The 27,243-nt window shown below is 33.2% G+C and overlaps 1 protein-coding gene across 1 annotated transcript in view; it reads right to left on the bottom strand.

The window, feature by feature from the left end:
- LOC145693655 (amine oxidase [flavin-containing] B-like) overlaps positions 1-27,243 on the bottom strand; it is a 65,722-nt gene that overhangs the window by 3,074 nt on the left and 35,405 nt on the right. The window contains exons 4-8 of the mRNA XM_081769879.1: positions 25,044-25,246; positions 18,793-18,920; positions 14,856-14,976; positions 12,669-12,877; positions 2,000-2,209 (exon numbers count right to left, since the gene is read on the bottom strand). Coding sequence (XP_081626005.1) covers positions 2,000-2,209; positions 12,669-12,877; positions 14,856-14,976; positions 18,793-18,920; positions 25,044-25,246 — 871 coding nt within the window. The remainder of the gene's footprint in view (positions 1-1,999; positions 2,210-12,668; positions 12,878-14,855; positions 14,977-18,792; positions 18,921-25,043; positions 25,247-27,243) is intronic.

Genomic DNA, 27,243 nt, shown 5'->3' with positions numbered 1-27,243 from the left:
CACTAAGAAATACAATAGTAACAGTTTTGATATGGTATATTTAGGTGCTAAGCATAACACGATAAATTTATGAGGTCATAACATTATTATTAAACATATAATAATAATAAATAATTTATGGGTAGGAATCCTAGGGTTTTATTTACAGGAAAACTATCTTGTATCTCATTCTGTCAACTAGACCAAAAGATCTTGTGATGCATGTACATTATTTGGTCAAAACAATGATAAATGTTTTAAAAAATAATAGTGTAACTCAGTTTTATCGAGATCTGTATTACCAGTTCGAAGTGGAAAAAAGCAGAGGCGGTGTGTTTTATTGTGATTTTGACTCAGCGTACCTGTTATTTAAATATTGTCTTGATCACTGAAAAACCAGAGACGGTATGTCCTCATTACTGAAAAACCAGAGGCGATATGGCATACCGCCGCATACTGTCTCACTTCGACCACTGTGCATTACTATATTGTTTTGTTTTCAATACTGGAGAATTTACTACAATTTTCTTCAATACAGCTGATTCGAATTATATTATACACAATCCAAGAAACTAATGTGATTTACTGAGGCAATCGTGCGTATAGGACAATTTATTTTAAACAATATTGCCTGTAATTATTTATTAAGTATTTAAAGAAACCTTTTGTTTTGAATTGTTCAGATGCAGGGTTTTTGCCTTCGTAATTCAAATGGGATACTGAAAACGTGGCAACTGCTATGATTAAATTCTAAATTGAAAGCTTGTGTAGTCTATATAGTTGAGGAATATTCAGATGTCCTTTGATATAAAAGACCTTCATTCTTAAAATTTAATAGTAAAATTTTATCTAACCAGTGGCAATATTGTATTTATTTTATCACGTATAGAAATCATATCCCCCATTTTGGCTGTTGGCCAAGATTTGTATCTCTGTCTTGGATTTCTAGTTCATGATCAATATCAAGATAAGGCAGTTGAGGAAATGTCCCACATTTTCTGGGCTTGAGGAAAACGTACTTGGGGAAATAACCCGATACCCGCTGTAATTGTGTTCAAGTGAAATTTGGAACAAAAAGTAATACGACTGCATTTCCTTTGTTTTCGTAGTGCATACTAGCGTATGAGTACAAACAAATAATCAAATATCTTTCTCCACGTTTCACTTAATTGGAAATGAAAACTCTTCACTTAAGAAAAAGGAGATTTCTGAAGATAAGATTATATTTTCTCAATACTACATTTGGATAACTATGTACACTCATGTCCAAAATTATTGTCGCATATCTATAGCTGTCTTCTTGTAAGAATATAATTTGATAATGATTTTGTAGGATACTTTTAATACTGTTACTATGTGTATAATCGAGAAATGTATGTTTGTAGTAAATTTCATAGGAAAAGAATTATAAATACGAAAATTAGAATAAATAGAACAAAATATTGCTAAATGAACAAGAAAGTTTTATTTTCGTTTTATAGTTCTTATTTACTGTTCTTTTGACATGAAATTTGCCACATACATGTCTTTGCCAATTGTACACATATTAACATTATAATAAATACCGGGCGAATTCGTTATCAAATTATATTCCTACAACAACATATTTATAGACATGCGACAATAATTTTGGACATGAGTGTACATAGAAACGCAAAAAGTTGCATTAAAAAGGAAACAATCTTAAAAAGAATCATAACGTCAGTAATCTATACATCGAGACGATGCAAACTAAAATATGGCGGAGTCAATGTGTGCACCTTCTTCGTTTCTTGTTGGAAGATTGCCAACTCATGTTATTTTTATTGTCCTCCCAATACTGTGAAGATTGTGTAATTACCACCTCAATCATCACTCCCATTCGTCACTGAACCATCCCTTGTCTCAATTTATTTTTAATGAATAAACAAATTTTTAAAAACTAGTCTCTCTACTCTATGAGAGCAATTGATACTTTGGTACAATATAAATATATTCTTACACACAGAGAGAGAGAGAAAGAGAAAGAGAAAAATCCTACCTCCCTGGCGGCACGTTCTCCTGCTTGCACAGCACCACTCATATACCCTGTCCATTCAGTAGCAGTTTCAGTTCCAGCTAAGAAGATACGGCCAATGGGCTTCCGAAGTACTGGTCCATACCTCGTAAGTACGCCAGGCGGATAGAACGTGGTATACCCACCACCAATATATTGTTCATTTGCCCAGATTTGATCTTCATATGACAAAGGCTGAAATTGTGAGACATAAAACACTTAATTAGATTATTGCCAAAATTCTATTTACTTGATTGAAATAATAAACACTGGAATATATATATATATATATATATATATATATATATATATATATATATATATATATATACAGGGTGGGCCATTTTAATTAATCCACGGAAATATCTGAAAAATGATAAAACATAGAAGAAATGTTTCAAGTACACGTTATATATTGCTAAGGGGGAAAACCAATTCCGCCAAAAGTACCCCTCTCCGCCCCCCCTAAATGGGGGTAACGGGGGGTAACTTTGAAATGTCAAACGGGAACATGGGTTGAGTAATACCTCGTTCGAAAGGTCTTGGAAAACTAAGTAACGCTGTACCAAAAGATGTTTCATATTGTGCACCGGTTTCAAAATGACCGCCATAATATGGTTCGGAAACTCCAGTACCCGTAGTGTGAAAACCATAGAAGGTAAATGAATGGAACAAAATTGAAATACGTAAATATCATAGGGCATATCGAACGGTGTGGTCCCTGTGATCCCAGTGGCCTCCCTAAAGGGGTCTTTGGGGCTAACTTCAAAATTTCAAATAGTAACATGAGTCAAGTGGTACCTCGTTCGATAAATCTTGCAAAATCTAACATATTGCAGGAGAAAACGATTGATGTGAAATGGCAGTGTTCTCAAAAGGCCGCCGAAACATAGTATCCGTGTCAGAGAAAAAGTTTAGTACCCGTAGTATGAAAGCGATTGGAGATAAATCAACAAAAGAAAAACTGGAGTAGCTAACTGACGTAAGGCACATCGAGAGGTGTTGTCGGGGTGACTCCAAGGGCCAACTGAAAGGTATCCGGGGCCAACTTGAAAATTTCAAATAGCAGCTTGAAGCGAGTAACATCACGTTACATAGACAAATTAATATCAAACAGCTTCTGTAAGAAAATTTTCGACATGAGACACCGTTTTCAAAATGATTGCAAAGACATGGTGACTGTGTCTAAGAAAACGTCTAGTGCCCATAGTATGAATACAGTTAGACATAAATGAAAATAACGAAAATTAAATAGGAAAACCACGGAGGTGTTCCAAGGCTCGAGAATAATACAACAGAGATAAAAATATTAGAGTAAATTGCCACAATGTATAGAGAGAAATCCAAGTCCTGCAAAATAATCTCTCCCTGCGCTCTGTATGTAAGTAGGGTGGAAAGTAAAGTGAAAGTTCAAACGAGAATTCTACTTTAATTCGTAAATTAAGGCTAACCTTACAAATAGGTATGGTGTGGTTGAAACATTTGTTTGTAAGGATGACGCTGTAGTGACTAAAGAAAGAGAAACTTTTATGCAATTCGTGCTGGTTATTCAGAATGCATTTCGGGGATATACGTACACACCGTTTCGTCCCTCAAGCTCACAATATGACATGAATGCTAATAGTTAATCAAAATGTAACTGTGGCCATCCGTGTTAACTTAGTGCACCAATTCTCTATGCATGAAGTCTGCCTTCCAAACAGCATTGGGTAGGTCAAGCGTACGCCCGAACCGTTGTCCGGTCGGACATTGAAATTTTGAAGTTAGCCCACAAGACCCCTTCAGGGAGGCCACTGGGATCACAGGGATTACATCATTCGATATGCCCTATGATATTTACGTATTTCAATTTTGTTCCATTCATTTACCTTCCATGTTTTCATACTACGGGTACTGGAGTTTCCGAACCATATCATGACGGCCATTTTGAAAATGGTGCACAATACGAAACATCTTTTGGTACAGCGTTACTTAGTTTTCCAAGACCTTTCGAACGAGGTATTACTCGACCCATGTTCCCATTTGACATTTCAAAGTTACCCCCCGTTACCCCCATTTAGGGGGGCGGGGAGGGGTACTTTTGGCGGAATTGGTTTTCCCCCTTAGCAATATATAACGTGTACTTCAAAAATTTCTTCTATGTTTTATCATTTTCGAGATATTTCCGTGGATTAATTAAAATGGCCCACCCTGTATATATATATATATATATATATATATATATATATCACGCGCAGTAAAATTGCATGGAATAGATCAACATAAACTTGAAATGCCGTGACATTAAAGAAAGATCAGTTTTATATCTCTTGTTTTCTTGATATACGACGATCTTCCGATTTATCACACTGATTAGTCATTTATACGAGAGCCGTTCGGAATGTAACCTCCGATTGGTTAAAAAAGAAACACCAAGGTAAATAAGAAAAATTTATTAACATATTATATACATCTGAAAACTACTTCTTTGCTCTATTTTTCAACATAATTTCCATAAACACTCAAGCACTTGTCATATCTCTTTACTAGCTTGGAAATTCCATCAGCATAAAAATCTTCCACCTGATCCTTCAGCCACAGTACTTCCTATAGCCTAACATCTGTGACACTACGTCATATAACACAGTCCTGGAAATTTGTGGAAGTTCATTGGAAAGTTCGGAGATTGTAAAACGTCTATTTTCACGACCATCAATTTTCTGAACGAGTTCATGAGTGACCACTGATGGCCTGCTACTCGTCTCATCATCATGAATATTTGTTCGTCCACTTTTAAAGGAACAAACTCATTTATGAACAACTTTTTTACTCATCACACTTGATCCATAAAAGGCACAAAGTTCCCGATGAATAGCTGCTACCGTATGTTGTTTTGCAACAAGAAAACATGTAATAGCTCGTACCTCGTATTTGATGAAGTTTTCTATTGCAGCACACATTTTGAGAACTATGCTAGAAAAGTAGAACTATTCATAAGACAACCTTCACTCTACCACGACTGGGTGCAGACTGATCTACCTCACATGTCTGTTAAAAGGTGGTAGCGCTGCCCCTACTATTTCACGCACGATGACCAATCGGAGATTACTTTCTGAATGCGCCTCGTATGTGATTCACTAGGGTTTTTATTTATTTATTTATTTATTTATTTAATTTAAACCTGTTTCGAATCATGACACCACTTTCCATTTATAATTTCATAGCAATAGAATCGGAAAGAATTGCGGACACACTTGATTCCATGATACTAAATTATGCGTTGTTTTGTCTCCAATTTACCGTTGATAATTTGCATAATTTTCTGGTGTGGCGGTATAAAGCATCACTGGATGTGCGGAAGGTTAGCGGGTCTAAAAATCTACCTCAAATAGGTATAATGAGTCCATTGATGAAAGCAGATTTGGTATTTGGACAAACTGATTAGATGGAAAGCAGTTAACTTTAGCTAGGGAACATCACAAGGACAACTATTGGAAAGAAAAGCTAGTTCTAAGAATCATATTGCACTTAGTATAAAAGATTAATTGGAAACTGGAAGTGCGTCTACAAACCCGCTGAACTCCACAAAACTATCATCACGAATAATATGAAACATTTAGAAAGTAAATACTTATATAAAAGCTTTATGTTATCCATTGTATGGATATGAAAGTTTGTCTCTAATTCTAACTGGATGAAAGAACATAGGCTCAATGATCACGAAAACATTTACAGGAAAAGGTTTGGTGCAAAAATTGTCGAAAAATGGACGAATGCAGAAGTTGCATAACGCCAACCTTAATATTTTCTCATCACTCAATAATATATTGGTACTACTTTTAAATAATATAAATCAAGGGGAGTTCGACAGGGCTGCTGTCTCTCGAATACATTATTTAATATTTATGTAGGAGAGATAGTGAAAAAAAAAACCTACAAAATGAAAACAGCGTTTCAGTAGGAGGTAGAATCATTAGGTGTATAGGGTATCCAGATGATATGGTTCTTCTTGCGGAATCTGAAGAAAAATTCAATGTGATGTTAGAAAACTTGAGGAAGGGCTGTGAAGAATATAAGATGAAAATATATGTTAAAAACATAAACGCTATGGTGACTGGTACGAAGGGGTCGCCGTTAAATATAAAAGTAAGAGGATAGAAAATAAAACAAGTGACTAGTTTTTGATATCTAGGTAGTATTATTAGTGATGATATGATGTGTGAACGTGATTAAAAGCAAGGATAGCAATGGTGAAAGAAGCCTTTAGGTAGAAGAAAATACTATTTTGTGGGATCTTAAGCACTGGCGCAAATCCCGGGGGGGACGAGGGGGACATGTCCCCCCCAATAATATGATTTAAAAAGCGCTTTTTCGAATTTGTGTCCGACTGCCCCAAAGGAATGTAAGATGAAATTGATTTCTCTTGGCTTTTCCATTTTTTTAAAAAAAGAATCGTATTCTGTAGTATTTCAAACTGAACTTCGTGCTGTAGTGAGTTTAGTAGTCTCATCAATATGTATTAATTCCACTTCCGCTATTTGGGCACAAATTGCAATAAATGTTAGAGGAGGATATGCCCCTCTCCTCATGCTGGAAATTTGTCTCAGCTGTAGGTACGGGCACAAATTCCGGGGAAATGGGGAGACATGTCCCCCCCAACATTGGAACTGGAGGCTCTCCCAATAATCCGATTTGAAAAGTGCTTTTTGCAGATAACTGTGATGAGTTGTGTCCGACTGCCACAAAGGAAAGTTAGATGAAATTTGTTTCTCTTGGCTTTTCCATTTATAATGAAAATGAAGGCGTGCGACTGTGCGTGACGTAACCTCATATGAAATCTTATCTCCTCCTCTCCCCTAGGCCCTAGCACACGAAGAGTATATAGACTATCCAATGTCAGTAGAACCCATCTTTTCAATAAATGCGCATTTAATCTATTTGTAGTATCAGCCTAGGCATCTACTCATGCTTCGTAAGCTAACAAACTCTATAGCCTATGGAACTCGGAGGTTCAATGCCGCGTTCACAAAAGCTCTCCACTGACTTCTATTCTTAGCCAACTGGATCCAGTTTCTACTTTGTATTCCTATCTCTGCGAGATTCATCTTAATATTGTCTTCCCATCTGCGCCTAGGTCTTCTTAATAGTCGTTTTCCGATTGGTCTTACCGCTAACACTTTGAAAGCGTTCCTACTTTCTTCCATGCTGGCTACATGTCCTGCCCACCTAAGCCTCCTAGACTTGATGACCTTAACAATGTTTGGTAAGCCATATAATTTACGTAGTTCGTCGTTATGAAGTTTCCACCATTCCCCATTCCCGTTCCTCTTGGTCCGAATATTTCTCTCGGGATCTTGTTCTCAAATACTTTCAGTCTATGCTCTGTACTCAGTAAGCGTATGATTATCGTTTTATACATTTTAAGCTTCAAATCCCTCGACAGAATTCGCGACGACAAGAGGTTTTGAACTGAATAATAACACGAATTCCCTGTTTTTAGTCGACATTTAATTTCTTCGTGAGTATGATTTTCGTCTGTTAATATTGATCCTAGATGTTTGAAAGTGTCCACTTTATCAAAAGTATTATTTAATATTTTAACACATACATAATTTGCCGTATTACGGTCCCGACGCACTTCTATGTATTTAGTTTTCTCTGCATTTACTTCTAAACTCATGTCCATGCAAGCGTGTCTAATAAGACCTCTGCATTTATTTCTATTTTTCTCATATCAACCCCTACTAAACTTACATAATCAGCGTACGCATAACCTGGTGAACACCGTTCTGCTCTAGGCCCTGGTTGCTATCCTTCATCTTCCTTATAGCGTATTCCAGGACAAAGTTGAATAATAATGACGACAACGCATCTTCTTGTTTCAGGCCATTCTTAACGTGAAAGCTCGTGGCCAAAACTTTTCCTACTCGGACTTCATTTTGGGATTCATTTAAACATGCCTTAATTAATCTAATTAGCTTTTTCGGTATTCCAAATTTGTAAGAACGTTGTACAATGTTTCTCTCCTAACCGAGTTATAAGCCTTTCTAAAATCAATAAATAGTTGATGTACCGGACTACTGTATTCCCGCTTATTTTCGAGTATTTGGCGAATGGTAAATATTTGGTCGATAGTTGATCGATTTCGTCTAAATCCACACTGATAATCTCCAAACATTTCATCTGCGTATGGACTCATTCTTGCTAATAGAATGTTTGAAAGGATTTTATAGGATGTTAACAGAAGAGAGATGCCTCGATAATTATTACAGTCAGTTTTGTCGCCTTTCTTGTGAATAGGAACAATGATTGATTCTTCCCACTCTTGTGGCAATTCTTCCTTGTTGTAGATAAGGAGAATGAGTTTGTGTATCTTGTTCCACAATTTTTTGCCTCCAGCTAAAATTAACTCAGCCGGAATTTCGTTTGCACCCGAGATTTGTGTTTCTTTAATTTCTTTATAGCGAGTTTTACTTCTATTCGATTGGGTTCTGGAATATATGATTCTGCCGTGTGTATCTTCCTTTCTCCACGCACATTAGTTTTTGGCTGCGTGTTAAGCAAATCGTCAAAGAAATCTTTCCATCTATTTAAAATGCTATCTGTATCAGTGAGAACTGTTCCATCAGCTTTCTTTCATATATAAGAACGAGGTTGATAGCCTTTCTTAAATTCGTTGACCCCTTTATACATGTCCCGAATGTTTTTATTTTTACTATCTTCAAGTTCCTAAATTTTAGCTTTCAAAATATCGCGTTTTTTTGTTCTAAAAGTTTTGGAAGTTCCTCGCCTGATGTCTACGAAATTTTGTGTAGTTACTTCATTCGGATTTTGTAGCCAACGTAATTTTGCCTGTTTTCTCTTCTCTGCTAGTTCGAACCATGGTTTGTTCCTACGTATTATTTCCGCGTGTCCCAATTTTTCTTTTGAGAGAGGATGTTTCGTAAGCAAAGAAAAGAATTCAATTGCTGGAATATTTTTCTCTCTAATCTTAAGGTTACATCTGTTAAGTAAAGAGTATGACATGCGTCAGATTTCTGAAACGATTCCTGTAATGTTATTGAGATTATAATCATTTTGCTCAAAGAGTATTGTTGCGTCACACATAATTGATATTCTTTCTTCATAGTTTTGGAGAAGTCGTCATTTATATTATTATATTACTATAAAACAATTTTAACGTGGATCTTTGTGGATGCCTAATTAGAAACATACCAATTATAAATATGCATGTATTCAGATTTCAGAATGTTTTCACGGCAGTGATTTGTAATACTGATATGTACTACTACTTCATCTACATCACCTAATATATAATATACTCTACAACAGTTGATCAGATTCATCTACCGTAATATGAGTTTCATCTCCCTTATCTAGAATAAGCCTCAAATCTGCCCACCTTCCAATGTTGAAGACAACCAATGGCGTATTTAGGATTTTCTTTTGAGAGCTATGCCCAATACAAGGAAGGAAGTGGGCAATTGCCCACCTGAGTTTGAGAATTAAATATATTTTAATTTATGCATAAATTGAAGTTATAATGACAAGAATTACAGATCGATAAATCCTATATAATATGACACAAAAATTTAAAAGTGAATCTAACCCTTTATTCTATTCATACAAGAAAAAGAAAGCATCCTCTTGGCCGTCCTAATTTCCCGGGCTAATTATTCCCCCGTTTTGATTTTCTTTAATTCAAACATTTCCTTCTTTTAAAAATAACTAAACGATATAATTGTTCCTTTGTTATAATAACTAAAGTCCTGTCATGTTGATATCCGCGCATGTTGGTGTGGAACACTAGTTTCGCTTATCAACTCCTCTTAGTTTTGGTGTTACTGATGACGGCCAACTTGAATCACAACTGACAACGGTCGATAAAGTATGATAGGCGAAATGTAAGTAGTAACGTCAAGAAAAAGAAACAGAAAAATAGAAAGGATGACAGAAAGAACAATTAAGGACGCGGTTCTTACATGGAATGAAATTTGACAAATACAGTATTATTTCTAAACAAAAAGCATAAGAAAATGGAAAGTCAATGACATTCTTAGAAATGGTAAGAAGGATTATTGTTGTACGTGGAATGCGTAAAACTAACAAATTATTTCGAGGGGAGAATGAGCCCGATAGCCTCCTAAATTCGTCACTGAAGACAATTCTGCTCCCCTGATCCTTCACAGCATTGTTTTTCAACTTCATAAATATTTTGAACATCGCTTATATATATATATATATATATATATATATATATATATATATATATATATATATATATATATATATATATATATATATATATATATATATATATACGGGACCGTCTTACCCGTCCCCCCCAATGTTGAAGACAGATTTGCGCCTTTGATCTTAAGTAAAGAGTTGAGAAAAAGAATTATAAAATGTTTCGCGTGGAGTATTGTGCTGTATGGGGCAGAAACGAAAAATGATGAAAAATGACTGGAAGCTTTAGAAGTGTGGGTATGGAGAAGAATGCAGAGAATTAGCTGGATCAAGCGGAAAACGAATGAGAGGGTGTTAGAAATGGTGAAGGAGAAAAGAACAATTTTAAATGTTCCTAAAAAGAGGAAGAGAAACTGGTTGGGACATTGGCTAAGAAGGAACTATATCATGGGGGACGTGCTAAAAGGTGTGATAGGAAAGAGAGGGAGGGGCGAAGGAGACTACAGTTAATGGACGATATCAAAACAAAAATCGTACGTGAAGACGAAGAGGTTAGCGGAAGACCGTGGAGCATGGAAGCTTCTCAGTTGCGCCAAGTGACACGCCAATAATGACAGAATACCTATGATGATGATTCTATTATTATTATTATTATTATTATTATTATTATTATTATTATTATTATTATTATTATTATTATTATTATTATTATTATTATTACAACTGAACTTTAACAAAACGCAAGGAATAACATTTTCGAGAAAAGTTAATCCTTCCATCTACAAATTCAGGATAGGAAATCAACATATCCAATTCGTTAAGCATGTTAGAGATTTAGGAGTAATATTAGATGAAAAATTGCTTTTTCAAAAAAATCTTAAGGTTGTTATCTCCAAAGCAAGGAGGAATTTAACAATGATTAAATGGCAATGTCGAAATTTTACAAATATTAACACCTGCAAAATTCTCTATATGTGTAATGTTAGGTCTCATCTTGAATATTGTACGGTAATCTGGAATAGTGAAGCAAAATATTTTAGTTCTTCGATTGAATCAGTTCAAAATTCATTCCTAGCCTGGTTAAAATGGAAGTTTAAAGAAATAGGAGAGGCGAGCTTGTCAGACATAAGGGCGGATCTTAATCTTACCCTTCTGTCTGACAGGCGTCGGCTCTTTGATTTGAAATTTTTTCATGTCATTCAGCATGGGGGTTTTATTTCTGGAGAACTTTTTCTCTTTAAAGATTCGTCACAGAAACACTAGGAAATTTGTTCTGTTTATTAGTAAATATCTAACTAGGTCTTCTATATATAAAAGTATAGAAACAGCTAATAACTTTTATTCGGTTCTTGATTTGTTTCATAAGAATTTCAAGAAGGTGTATGAATCTTTTTTTCATTTTTTAAATAAATGATGAAATGTCTTAACATCTTTAGGCTTGCAACTGATTTTCTTAGTTTTGTTTTGTATTCTTCTAAATATTGTATGAACTTTATACATATATATATATATATATATATATATATATATATATATATATATATATATATATATATATATATATATATATATATATATATATATATAATGTATCTTTTAAATCAAATTGTAAGAATCTTTAATTATGAACAGATAAACAGGTTTGTTTCTTATTTTTATTATATTTCTGGATGTCATTTAGTAAAGTTTGTAAGGTGCCATTTGAAAGATTCCTTTATGTTTTGTTAGGTTTTTATTGTTCTCTCGTCTTAATTTTCCTATCATCTTTTCTTTTCTTCTATGCCTAATTCCTTCTTTACTACGTATATTGCATTTTTTTAAAAAAAAAAACTTGGTCATGGATTTTGTGATTTGTGTCATAATTTTTTTCTCATGCTAATTTTATTTTCGTTATTATTAATAGTCTTATGAATCTGTGTGTTGTACCGAAGTGTTTAACTTAGAAATATTTATTTTCATATTGTATTAACAGCTACATAGTGTATTTTTGATTTTTTTCTCTTTTAATATTTTGTAATCTGTTACAATTACATAATAAAAATAATCTTCTCTTGAATTTTACTTTGTAAACTAATCCTATATGATGTACCTTTTTTATATCATGTTAATTATGCTTTTTTCCTATTGTTATTTTTGTATTTTCCAGTTTGTAACAGATACTGCATGTTTTTTGTTATTTTTTTTAACAAATATTTTATTCATTTTATCCATTATTGTATAATAACTTGTATACTGTTACTCTATTTGTATTTATTATTATTTTATTATTATTATTATTATTATTATTTTACTGTGTTATTTACCAACATAAAATTTGTAATTAGCTGATTAGCATTATTGAAGTGTTTCCTGTTCCGAATGTATTTTGTTCTCGGAAACTATGAGTTGATACTGATAACAAGTTTCTATAAACCTAGAATTGTATTTAAACTAGCAATAAGCTTAAACAATAATTAGGAATATTGTATTAAATGTATATAGTTACCCTCAAGGCTTCTTCGGATTGAAAATAAGTTTCTATAGTTGCACACACTGCTACTTGTCTATCTTCTTTGTTTAATTTACTAAGCTCAAGAGCTTTATCACAGTATACAAAGCAAATCATATTAGCAGTAGGACTTCCTGGCCTGATATCCGAAGCAGCACAACCTATTAGTTCTATTCCATCAGTACAAGATACAAATCCATTATAACCTGTTCGGAAAAAACGAAAATAATAATAATAATAATAATAATAATAATAATAATAATAATAATAATAATAAATACGTGGGCTGTTTGAAAAGTTCTAAGAATCCGATAGAAAGAAACAAAATACTAGAGTGACTGAGATTATATTTTTCGATACAATCTACTCGAAGAGTAAGCCGCTTCTGCCAACGGCCAACCAATGCCATAACACCAGGAGAATATATCGAGTCGTCCAGCAACTGCAGAAATCATTTTCAGCACTGTTCCATCCAAACTTGAAAAGGGTCGTCAACTTCCTAACAGTGGTAAATGATTTTCTGTCGGAGTCTTCCAACACTACCTCCAATTCGACTTTGATAATTGTTGTATTTAATCCCTTTTCATCAAAAACGTGATGACTACACGAACTTTCTTTTGTTCCGTGCTGTCACGTCACTAGCACCTTTGCTCCTTCTTGTGCTTCTGGAAACTAGGCTATCGGACAAGTGGCGATCCACGTTTCCCTGCGCGTTCAGAATAGATATGGCCTCGTAGTGCTCATGCGTTTGTTGCAATTACAATATTATCTCTGACCGTTTCTTAGAACTTTTAGGACAGTCCGCGCATTTCATTAGGCATAATTTTATTAGTGATAATCGAAGGCTGTAAAAATATAATAAAAGTATTTACTAAAAAGACTTAATTTTTTGCACGACATATATAATACATTAAGTTAAGAACTAAGACAATCTAAAAGCTTTCTGCTATATATTTCACCAATAGGCTGAAATAGACGTCATATTCTTTCCGTTACCATGGTGATCACTATTTTATTTTCTATACAAACGCGAGCAAAGGCTGAAAAATAACGTAAAAATGGTTATATGTTATATACCTGATTGTAAACATTATGGCGAAAGGGTTACTTGTAAATTTTTAGATTTCCCATGAATGAAGCAGAAAAAAGGGGATGGGAAAAAAACAATTAGGTAAGTAATATTTTGTTTCATAAAGAGAAAATTATGTATTTTTACACAAAGAGAGTGATGCTAAAATTTATTCCAAGTGGTTCCCATATTCTTAATCTGCACGGCTGACATATGTACTAACAATAATGTAATTGAGCACAAATGGAACAAGCAATATCCTAGAATTCTTTACTAAAGACTTTCCATAATCTGTAAGCAACATAAAATTCTGAATTGTAAACATAAAATTACTAAGGCAAAATAAATGAGCCAGTATGATTTCACCAGGACACACAATTGTAACATTACATGATACAGATAAATCATCACGATATTTACATAAGGTCTGCTCCACTTTTGTGCAATATATCGAAGTATTTATATTAACAAATAACGGATACGAACTTACTTCCACTTCATATGTTTTGTTATTTATTTCTGCCTTCACTCTGTCTCTTAAATATTTAAATTCGCCATCATACAGAACGGAAGACACGTGATTTGATTCAAGAGGATTTTCGCCTTTTTCCACCAATTTTACTTCGTCCTCAAAGTATTTAAAAATTCTAAATAATTTCACAGCCATTGTTGGTATGTACATGAAACTACACAAGACCTCATTTACTTCACACTCAAGTTTGTATAGAAAATAAAATGGCAATCACCATGGTAACGGAGAGGAAATGACGTCATCACTATTTCAGTCTATTTATCTCTGTCTGATGAAATCAAGAGTGAATCTTATTAATTGAAACCAACATAGTACATTACAATTCACAAGAATAATATTTCCTATGCAGGCATACATTTATTAAATGAAAATAAACATTAGAAAAATAACATTTCTGCTCCCTGGTAATATAAAGAAGAATCATTACTCTAAATGTTATATTTCATACGAGTTTCTAAATTTATAATGCCTTTTTTATTTCCTGAAAGGAAACAACAAAATATTTTACCTTTAATTAGTATTTTCAAGTTAGCATTCTCGTAGTATATAGGTCTATAGTACTATGAAATTTTACTGAACTAACCCTTTTGAATCCAAAACGGTTTTTCGTAAGTTACAATACATTTTACAACAGTTCCCATTGGAGATCTCTGTAAAAGTTGATGCCTCAACGATGTCAATGGAGGATTGTAGTGAATTTTCATCTGAAAGATAAAAAGCTAGAATTATAATCAAGATTCAGTTTCAAAATAATAAACTTTCAACAATATATATATATTACATATCTTAACATATCAGCAAAGAGAACATGGTCGCTATATAAAGAATATCAAAATTTATTCATCTAGTCCAGTGATCTGCAAGTTGTGTGCCCTGGCAAGATGGAACATGTGACGGTAATTTCTACCCATTCTGAGACATTAATTGTCGAATTGTTGTCATTATTATTATTATTATTACTATCCATTTCATAAAGATAGGCCCCTGACTTGGCGGTGCTGCCGTGACGTCCAGTCATAACTTATATTACATTGTCGTACCTCGTTGGAATTGTTGGAATGTTGTCTTTTCAATACTTAAGACATACAAATTTTCTTTGTACTGTGTAGTGAGAAAAAAATAGAAATTAATGAAAAAGTGCGTATTTTTTCGTACTTTTTTGGTAAATCAATGTTTATTGGACTATATCTCGGAAAGGAGATAACATAAAATAATTTCCTGTGCACCATATGTAGATGCATATGTTACCTGTAAGTTCTGAAAATTTCATTACTGAACACGTAGTAGTTTTCTTGTTATTCAGTAAAAAGTGAGACATCATTATCTCTGAATTGCTGCGGTGTATTAACAATCTTAAAAAACTTTTAGAAAGATCTTAAAGTAGCTTTTTCAACCAAACTGTTTTGACTTGTTTTAAAAGATAAACAATCACAAATATGACATTATGATTTTCTCAGCTTTGCGCCCTTCGCTATCGCAGTTTATACGGAGTGCTACGTTGCCACATTTTCCTGGCGCGTATACACTCTCAGATGGACGGGTATTTAAACTTGTCACGCACACTGTCCGGCACTTTTTAGATATATTTTTAAAATTTTATGTCTCCACAGATTTTAAACCAATTTCTTAGAAATTAACAGGATATACAGAAAATGTGCCAAATGTTCAAAATTAGAAAAGCGAACTCTTATTTTGTTTGGATTTGCATGTGATGGTCTTCGAAAATTTGTTGCTTTTTGTCAGTTTTTCACTTACTGCACGCAGTACAAAATACACTTGCACAGAAACAAATACAAGCATAAACTTTATTATATGATACAACCTTAGTTGATATGTAATATTGAGTTTACACTTCACAGAAGATCTGTTCCACCACTTGACAGACATACTAATAGCTCTTGCGTAGTTGATTTGTAAAAATCGCGTAAAGCTGGCTTCCGTGCAAGGATTATGTGAATAATTAGTGTAAAAAGTTCCTGGTTTTTAATTAAAGTAACACGCTTTCATTTAGAAAACAAAGATTTTTGTTTTAGTATTTTTTCTTTTTCTCAATCTGCTGTTTTGCGTATTGATTCATAACTTTTACTACTATTCCTTGAGAGCTCATGTAGTTTGGATTTCACGTTAATCAGTAGGTCGACGTCTCATATAGCCTCACTGCTGAACAGGACGTTCAACTCAAAATCAATTCAACTTTTTTTTACTATAAAACTTCATCGGTAAAAACAGCTGAAACACTTTATATGCGGAATACTCTGTAGATAACCCAGCATTTTGATCAATTCCCGGGATACCACTAAACAGGGGTTTTGCATTTACTTGAATTTTATCGCTCCAAGCTACATCAGAATCTGTCTTTGAATAGGAACGACACGTTTTTTTCTCTCTTTCCCGGCGCAGCCGCAGGTTTACTTGAAACAGAGTTACTATCTTGTTCACTCCCGAATACGCCACTGAACACAGAATAATCAATGTCATTACTATTCATTACTAACTCATAACCGTCTGAGTTGGAGTCATTCATCAGTTCTGCAATTTCATTATCGCTAAAAATTTTGCTTCTTCTTTTTGTAATACCGCCGCTCGTAAAGGAATATCCATATATATATATATTTTTTAATCAAAAACCACGACATATACTAAGGAAAATATAAATGCCCATTCGTCCGTCTCATTGCAATGAACCCATATGGTGTGAGTGCATGTCTAAGTTTTTGACGCCTACGAACCGAAGGGAAGTGTTGAAGGCGTAATCAGTGCAACGTGATTAGACGCAAATACAGCCCTCGTCACCTACACATTGCATAGTTTTCTTTCGTTGAAAGAAAACAAAGGACCCATTCTGTGTTATTGTATACATTCGGCAGGGGAATTGATCGCAGAACTTGGGTGAACACGTGATTGCCAAGGATACATTTCTTTTTAACCTTTAACATGTTCGTAAGCTGGAAAGTGTGTATACGGATAGATCTTGAGGTAAAAATGGAGCCATTGTTAATAAGTGTACAGGAAGATAACAGGAGCAGCGATGAGTCAACAAACCCATTACGAAAGTGAATGAAGTAAATAGATTAAGAGATGAGTTTTTGGATGTTTTACTTCAACGTTTTATTTCGATTAAATTGAGATGTGTAATGCATTATTATTATTTTTATGATTTTGTGAAAGGTTATAATAAATACTTTTTCCTATTACATTCTTATGAAGTAAGCTTCGCGCTACAAGCTTCCTGAACGCGACAACACTGCACGACAGCGTTGCCGCACTTCCACTTACTGTATGCTGTTTCTTCATATAAGCGCGGGGAATTTAAAGATTGGGCTGCAACATGGCTCACCGCTTAACGCAGAGAACATGTTGAAGTAAAAGAATTTTTTTAAAAAAATAAATACTCTACAACTAAACCCTTTTTTGTTAATAGTTCCAAATATTTGGAACACTAGACTTCCAAATTTTCGAGCAGTGTTTTGTACGTTTCTCTAACTACCATGGTAAAGGAGATCAGAGCGTCGTACATTTGTTTTAATTACACAAAAAGTATCAAGTGATGAAAATTGAAATTCTCACAACTTACAATTAATGGATGCATCTAGATATTGTACACAGGAAATTATTTCACGTGATCTCTTTTCTGAGATATAGTACTATAAACATTGATCTACCAAAAAAGTACGAAAAAATACGCACTTTTTCATTAATTTTTATTTTTTTCTCACTACATAGTACAAAGAAAATTTTTATGTCTTAAGTATTGAAAAGACAACATTTCAGGAATTCCAACGAGGTACGACAATGCAATATAAGTTTTGACTGAACATCACGGCAGCACCACGAAGTCAGGGGCCTATCTTTATGAAATGGATAGTAGTAGTAGTAGTAGTAGCAGTAGTAGTAGTAGTAGCAGCAGCAGCAGCAGCAGTAGCAGCATGTTTCATATTATTGTGCAGTATTTCATTCTCTGAGATATGTATTTTGTTATATTTTGTTATTGTCTGTACAGTACTTTCGACGAAAGTTTAAAAAAAAAATCATATGTTTCAGTATATGCTCCAGAAAGAGTGCAGAAACCTAGTTATAAACAGGCGTTTCATTTAGGGCTTCATGAAGAGGACTTAATGCCCCTCCGCTTTCTTCTGAGTTTGAGGTACCTGATAGTAAAAGAACATTTCCTCATTTTCCTAAAAAGAAACCGACCGTACCATTTCTAGGCAACGAAAAGGAGAGAGTGCACGAGTAAAAGGACGACATCTGGTAACCCTATTCTTTTCATTTGTCACATTATAAATCACGTCGATGGCCAGATAGAACCTTTCGGAGAGCTGCATCTGGCCCACAGATCACACTTTGCCCATCACTAAATTAGATGAATGGATACTATTGGCAAATGATAGAATACAAAAAATCCATTGCAACGTCCGAATATAGAAATATAAATAAAACAACTATGAAAACAGTGTAATGCAACTTTCACAATTTAGTATATATATATATTTTTTTTAAAAAAAATAAGATATTATTACCTGTACTGCTGGAGGTATTGCAAGAATAACATGAGATCCACGAATCTTTTCACCATTTAAAAGTCCTACAGAAACACCATTGTCATTCTGCTCTATTTGTACCACCTGGGAGTTCAAGGAAATTGAACCTAGGAAACAAAATTTAATTAACAATAAGAAATTAGTTTAAACATATTGTATTGTTAGCAGAAAATATATAAAATTGAAAAAATGTTTAGGCAATCCAATATATATATATATATATATATCTGCATCTATCTATCAAGATAGATAGATAGATATACATACATTCATATATACATAGATATTTGTTATATAATAAATTTTGTGTATTTGTAATGTACCTCCATATGTATCTATAATGAATTTTTACAGTTCATATTTACATTACTACTTTTTTTTTTTTTTTTTGTTAAACTGTCTTAAGTGTGGTTGCATAATTAAAGATATTAAAATTAGTGATAATGTGAAATTTACGAACAATAATTCTCACGTACATGATATAACAGCTTAAGAAACCGATAATTAAACATTTTCTATCAAAACATATATATATATATTTCCTATCTGTGCCCCAGCTCCCTCTATAAAATTCGTTGCGCCTGTACGACCTAACTTTGAAACATAGATATTTAGATAAAGAGTGCACTAGTTACTGTGATATTTCTTTAACCGCCTTTAATATGTCTTATAGTTTTCGAGTTAGGCGGCCTCAAAGTTACACTTCTCTCGTTTTCGGCATCGTATAACTTTGAAAGAACGTGGTTTTCGCCCTATGTTCATATGGGCTTTTTTATCTGTTTATATGACAAGATTTAACTAGTGGATTTTGGCCATATTATAAATGAACACCCTTTATATATATATATATATATATATATATATATATATATATATATATATATATATATATATATATATATATATATGTGTGTGTGTGTGTGTGTGTGTGTTTCACTACGTACATGATTGTAGAAAATATCCCGAAGTGGGATAAAATTGTCCGACAATAGTGAAAACAATCACCACTAATTTAAAAAAAAAAAAAAAATACTAAAGAGTTTTCGCTAAATGTTACATCAGATAGACAGGGGACGAAGGTAAAATAAAAAGGATTGAAGTACCTGTGAACAGTTCTGTTGGACGTCATGTTGAAAAGTAATTACGTGCTTGCCAGATTGAAACTAAAGAAAGTTTATTGGAGAAAAGTAGAACATGAGAACAGATTGGTTAATCAGAGTAGTGAAGAAAGAAGAAATATACACTAATAGAGAAATTTCTATATGCATAAATAGTGCCTTTCTTCTGGAAAGGAGGCGGAGGTATTCACCATGAACATGTTATTTTACGCGCTCTGATTGGCTGCTGAGACAAGCGTCAAAATCTAACCAGTGGATGAAATTAGCTGGCACTGCCATGTGTTATCTGTTAAATACGAATGATATAGTCTTGTTTCTGTCGGGGACACGATGGCTGAGTGGTAGAGCGTTCACCTGTGGTGTGTTGGGTTCTCGGTTCAATCCCAGTTCGCGCGAAGTAGGCTTTCGAGTGGACAAACACCATGTTCGTGGGTTTTCTAGGAGTTCTGCCGTTTCCCCCCACTTTATTCATTCCACCATTCCGTTCATTTCTCATCATCACCGTCTCTTTTAGCCTAACCGGCATAATCGTAAGACGTAAAATTGAAAGGTTTCATTTCTTGTTTCAGTCTTCTCGTCTATTTAAATTGAAAAATTCATCTTATAAATACAAAAATAAATGGGAGGTATGAACCACCGCACTAAACTTTCACGCTCCAATTTCTTAAATTAAATTATGTTATGTTGCTGTTATGAGTGAAACATTTATTTGTGCAATACGAACAAAATTATGTTTTCGGAAAACTTCGTCCAAAGGGTAAACTATCGATTCTGGAATATTCCTAGAAAAATTATCTATACCGTATTATAAGGTTGTTAACAGAGTATTGATTTATGAAGTATAAATAAAATCGTTGAAAACACATTTGAGGAAATCGTAAATTTTGATTTACACTCTTCAGTACACTACCTTTATTTTTGGTGGTAGGAAGAAAATTCAAAGAAACCTTAGGGAATTTTATAAAAAACTCAATTTTAAAATTTGGTTTTGATACGTTAAACAGTATTGTATCTAGGCGAATGAAAATCATTACGTTAGAGTAAATAAAAAACTCCAGAAAAAAGTGTCGATACTGCATACTACCAGAAAAAGTACTATGCATAATTATGTAGAAAAAATATAAAAAAGGAATGCAAATAAAGGAATTGAAATAAACGAAATTGATTACAAAAAATAATTACGAAGAATCATCCTAGAGCACTTATAAAGCATTAATAGATAATAAGAATATCCTGATCTTTTATACAGTAAAACCTGTCAACTTGGCCACCTAAGTTGGCCACCTGTTCATCTTGGCCTGGTTCGTCTTGAACCTGCACTTTTCCATAAAACTTGTTACTTTTTACTGTGTAAGTTGGCCACCTATCTATCTTGGAAGTTGGCCGTATTGAAACAATGTTTACCCTATGATGATAATGATAAATTTACCTGAGTATCTTGTCTACGCAAAATACAGTTTTGTTCCGTGTTTGTGACTGGAGACAAAGAAGCACGGATCCCCACGATTTGTTCTTGGAGGTCAATGGCCAGAACACCACTCTGACAAAGGGATGGTGAAGGAAGACGCGAATAAGAAAAAGCACGTACAGGAATTCAGGATATGGTTGTACGCATTCGTTTACCCTGTCTCTTTTGGTAAAATCATTAGCTATATCGGCTCCTTTCATCAGTGGGGAGCTTTAGTAATTCCAGAAGATTCTCAAGGTTAAAGCTAACTATCTAAATTGTCAACTATTGGCACCTGACGGCTTGTTGAAAGGTAACGGAAAAAGAGAATGGTATGTACATATACTAAACATACTGTAGTATTTTTTCTAGTATTGTATATTATGATTACTCCATATACACTATTAAAAAGTAGCTGTCGTGCTCTTGCTTATTAAATTTTTACAATCAACTAGTACTAGAAATTCTATTCTAAAAATATACCAATCATACCTATTTTCTGTAAGTTGGCCACCTGTCTAAGTTGGCCACTTTTCAATGGAACTGATGCTGGTCAACATATACAGGTTTCACTGTATAACCAAGGAGTTAATTGTTAAGAATAATAGAGTAGTTATATATTCTTTTGAGAGGATTGAGGATAAACTTATAGAATTATTAATCACTTAAATTAGTGACATATTAAAAGAGTTAAGTTGAAACACTACTGTTGAGTTTTATTTTACTGATTTAGTTTTGTTTTGTATGTTTTAATACTTACGTTTTTCTAAATACTGTCTTTAAGTTTTATTATTTTAGTCTATGATCGAGTGATATATTGTTGGTTAAAAGAAATGAAAAAGGTTGATTAGAGGCATGGTTAGAAAGGTATACACATTATAAATACGAATGGCAGTTAAATATTGTTTAGTTTCGTTCTTTTTAAAAAAAACAATCGTGACATTTAAACATATTAGGAGGACATAATAAGTATGTTTCCATCAAATTTATGATTAAATAACATAATTACATGATTTGAGTCACACCGATCATCTTATAATATTTGTAAAATACTAGCAGAATATCCGGTCTTCGCACGGAGAGAATACGTTTCGTTTTGGTCATAAATGGCTGAAATTTGGATTTTAAACGGCATAGGAAGTGCCACTGTTCATCTCAGCGACCCTGAAAACTATGGATTCGACACTTATATCGGTGATTTTCGATCATTTTTAAATATCTTCCTCCCCCTAAGTTGTACCGTCATAGTGAAATGATAGAAACCATCCCAAGCACGAACCTCATCTATGTTGAAAATTTGATGGAGATCGGTCGGGTGGTTCAAGTGTTGTTAAGTTTTATTTATTTTTATTTATCTTTCCCTCCCTTAAGTTCTACCGTCAAAGTGAAAACAATCTCAGGTCTCAACCTCATCTATGTGGCAAATTTGATCGAGATCGGTTTCATGGTTGAAGTGTTTTTAAGTTTTATTAATTTTTTTATACATACTCCTCCCTTCCAAGTTGCACAATCAAAGTGAAAAGATGAAAACCATCTCAGGCCCGAACCTTATTTATGTTGAAAATTTGATCGAGATAGGTTGGGTGGTTCAAGAGTAATTAAGTCACAAAGATAGTCACTTTCATTTTAACAAAAGAAACACTGACCAAAGCTTAAAACCCACTGTATTTGAAATTATAATATGTAACGGTTTCGGATATCTAACATATCCTTCTTCAGACACTATCGAACATAAATGAAAATACAGACATATATATAGTCATTGTTATGAAAAAGTTTAAATTCTTTTAACAGACATACATATAGTCATTGTTATATATATATTTTTTTTACTCTATTTGCTGAGGCCTTCAGCCCATTCTGTAAGTCTCCGTGTTCACTTTCCAACTAATCACGTTCCGCCATTTTTGGTTCTTATAAGGGCTTTTTTTATTTTCTTCTTGACTACGCTATCCAAACTTCCTTGCCATAATTCATTAATAGGTAAGCCCCCTGTCCAGTTCATCAGTTTACCTCTTCCTATCTTCTTTATCCAATCTGCTTCTTTCCACTTCCTTATTATCATTCTTTTCTCCATCTCCAATACTTACGTCTTATCCCAAGTAATTCCGTGATTAGTCTCCTTACCATGTTTGTATATGGCATTAGTATCTTTCTTCCTTCTCACATCATCTTTATGTTATTTTATCCTTTCTTTCATTCTCTTTCCTGTCTCTCCTACATATGACATATCGCAGTCCTCACAGCATACCCTGTAGATGACTCCTTCTTCCTCTTCATTAATCTTTTTGGTGCCTTTTCTATTCTTCTTCTTTATTGATCTTAATAAACTTTCTCCACTCTTTCTATAAGTTCTGACTCCTCCTTTCTTTAATAACTTCTTCAGTTTCTCTGTTTCTTCTCCCATACTTTCTATACCATGAAATTTTCAACTTTCATCCTCTTCATTCTTCTTTCTTCCTTTCTTCCTCCTCCTGCGTTCTTCTTCCTTCTCTAACTCCTCCTTGCTGTAACCGTTCTTTTCTAACTGTCTGTAGAATTTCTCTATGCTCTCGTTCCTTCCTTCCTCTTCGTCCTCCAGCGTCTTAAAATAAAGTGGGTTTTAAGCTTTGGTCAATGTTTCTTTTGTTAAAATAATCAATCCAAAGCCATGGAAAGTCTTGCTATCGCTTTCATTTATATATATAATTTGTTCAATTTTAAGGTTAAAACAACATATTTTAATTGGTCTTATATATTATTAATATTATACATTTACATAGGTTGTAAAATTCTTCTAATATATTTTTTTCTTAAAAGCTAGTCATTCAACTAAAACTTTTATTTAAGAGAAAAAACGTGAAATATGAAAGTCTTTAGTTTTACAGTTTATGTTGTGCTCTACAATTTAAAGAAAAAAGAATAGTTAATGGATGTGAATGATTATGAAGAAATTGGTAAGATGAGAATGTGGGATGAAAACACGATAATACATAGATAGGATCTTGTCCGTCACAAACTCAGATTGCATACGAAATCGAACTATGATGTTTAAAACTCGAAAGAGACACTCTCAATAATGTTATCAATAACAATAGCTTTATTGTCAGATAAAATAATTGGTATCTTTATTAATGTTAGAGTAGATTAGATTAATTATACACGTTCAACCTAGGAATATTTGCAAACTGTATGCATACTACTCTACCAAAAAAACGTAATCTATTACATTTAAAATTGAAAGTTCACAAGAAATTTCAGAGTGATAAATAACATAGATAATAAACTCTAAGTCTCAATTAATGCTTGATTTTTCGACGAAGTTAACTCGTTTAAAATATATGATACCAACGTCTTAAGAGCCTCGGTGATTCAGTGGTACAGCGTTCACCTCTGGTGCGTGGGGCCCCTGGTTCGATCCCAGCTCGCATCAAGTGAATTTCGTGGTGCACAAACACCCTATGTGTGGGTTTTCCCGGGATTTTCCTGTTTCCTCCCATTTTCTTCATTCCACTATTTCCTTCATTTATCATCATCACCGTGTCCTTTAGCCTAGCCAACACAACCGTGGAACGTAAAACTTAAAGATCTCATTTGATTTTTCACAAATATCTTAAAACTCGAATGCATGTGATTTTATGTATTTGACTCATTCACGACAAGTTCAATGTATTTCAATACAATACCTGTGAGTTCTTCCGCCATCTTAAGACATAATTGTTGCGTGCCTCCTACGATCATTCTTTCCTGCGCTCCACCGTCAGCTGCCCAAATTCGATATAAGCCGTTGCCTTGTCGTAGGTACCACAGAAAAAACAGAAGTGACATCTCATGAGGAAAGGCCGTATTAGTTATAGTACAGAGGCATGCTGCAAACTCGGCTGCGTCTCTGGGTATTGTAAATAAGAACATGAATATTCTTTTTATTAAGTAAAAGTAATGAAATAAAACTAGTATAAAATATATTTATGTAAGAATATATGTACGAGGGATGTTAAAATTATTTGAATAATTTTAGAATGTTCGTTACTCGAATAATTCGAATATTTTTCTGATTTCATTCGAAACTGAATATTCGTTTTCAATTTTCTCAATAATTATTCGTTTGTTGGTATAATTGATCCAAATAATTCGAATTATTTTCTTTATCCCAGTAATAAGTCGAAGAGTATTATTATAGTAATACCAATTATATTCGAATAATAATAATAATAATAATAATAATAATAATAATAATAATAATAATAATAATAATAATAATACCAATAAGACCAATTAAAATTTCCAAAAAGTAATAATGTTTGAATTAACAATACAAACAAAAGAGCATGCATATAAAACCAAGATAAAAACATTAAAGATACGAAAATACATTAAGTAAAACAGAATAGAGACAAAATTAATAATAAAAAATATAGCTATAATAATAAGACTCATGCACGGAAAACAGTGAAGTAAAGTAAAAACGAACCAATACAAACCATAAATGCACAAGAGAATAAAATTTGAGTTGAGTTGATGTTCAGTTTAACGTCCCGTTCAGCAGCGAGGCTATATGAGACGTGGACCTACTGATTAACGTGGAATTCGAACCACATGAGCTCCCGCCGGGAATCGAACCCGGGTCTCCCACGTCAAAGGCGCGTACGCTAACCGCTTAGCCACGAAGGAGCTCAGAATAAAATTTGTAACAAGTGACAGGTTGTGAATTGTCTCCGAATAGAAAGAAAATCAGTTGTAAAAATATCAATAATATGTGAGTAATTGTTAGCACTTGTCAAATATTTATATACTGAAATGTCTCTGGGAATAGGATTACATTTAAAAAATTTGAAATTTCTTATTGACTGACATGTTAGGAACATAAAGATTTACAGCCTCTATTAATAGTAATTTACCCATCAAAACATTATGAAGTTTTATATCAAATAAAAGTTCTTCGTTTCGATAACCTAATAGATGCATAATTTCGTCATGGGATTTCTCTGATAAGAATTTACAAGATAATAATAATAATAATAATAATAATAATAATAATAATAATAATAATAATAATAATAATAATAATAATAATAATAATAATAATAATAATAATAATAAACTAATCAAACCAAACACTTTGTAATGTAATTATTTTGTTATATTTATACACTTATTTTCTGTTCTTAATTATTGTTTCCCATGTTACATTTATTATTCAGCCAGTGAAAGCAAATTTAATAACGCCAGACCTAAAATCTCTACGTACTCAACAAAATCGAATCTCTAGAATTATATTGATATAAATTTTAAATTTTCAGTAAAGTAAACAAATCGTTAAACTAATAATAAAATTATTAGTATTTTGATTATATATAGAACTATTGTACATAATAAGGTTACAATACATCAGTATAAAATAATATGATTTTATTTAGAGGCTGCTATAAGCATCGCTAGTTGCTAATATAAAATGAATTCCAAAGGATAGTCTTTCATATGAGTGCAAGATTGTAAATGGCTTATATTTTATTAAAATGTAAATGGTTTCGGATAATTGTGCAGCACCTTAGATGATCTTTCTTTGAAGTGGACAACACAATACTACGTTCATCTGTAAGAAATACATGTTAATTTCTTCTATACCTAACCTTACATTGTTGTACTTCAATATACTCCAATAATTGAGCTTATTCTAAACGAATGTTGTAAGAGAACGATTCCGAAATGTAGTTTCATTCTAATTATTCTTTCTTGGATTATTTTAAAGAACTTTTCTGCATAAAACAAAAACTAACCAATATTTCAACATTCTTTTCGACCTATTCGTTTTATTAAGAACAAACACTACACAGTCCTATAAATATTGATGTGCTATATATTATTATGATATGGCGCTTGTTGCGG

This window comes from Thermobia domestica, chromosome 8 (genome assembly GCF_964235325.1).
Source record: "Thermobia domestica chromosome 8, izTheDome1.hap1.1, whole genome shotgun sequence".
Taxonomy (NCBI): Eukaryota; Metazoa; Arthropoda; class Insecta; order Zygentoma; family Lepismatidae; genus Thermobia; species Thermobia domestica.
Note: the sequence above shows the minus strand (reverse complement) of the source record. Positions and strands in the feature narration are given on the sequence as shown.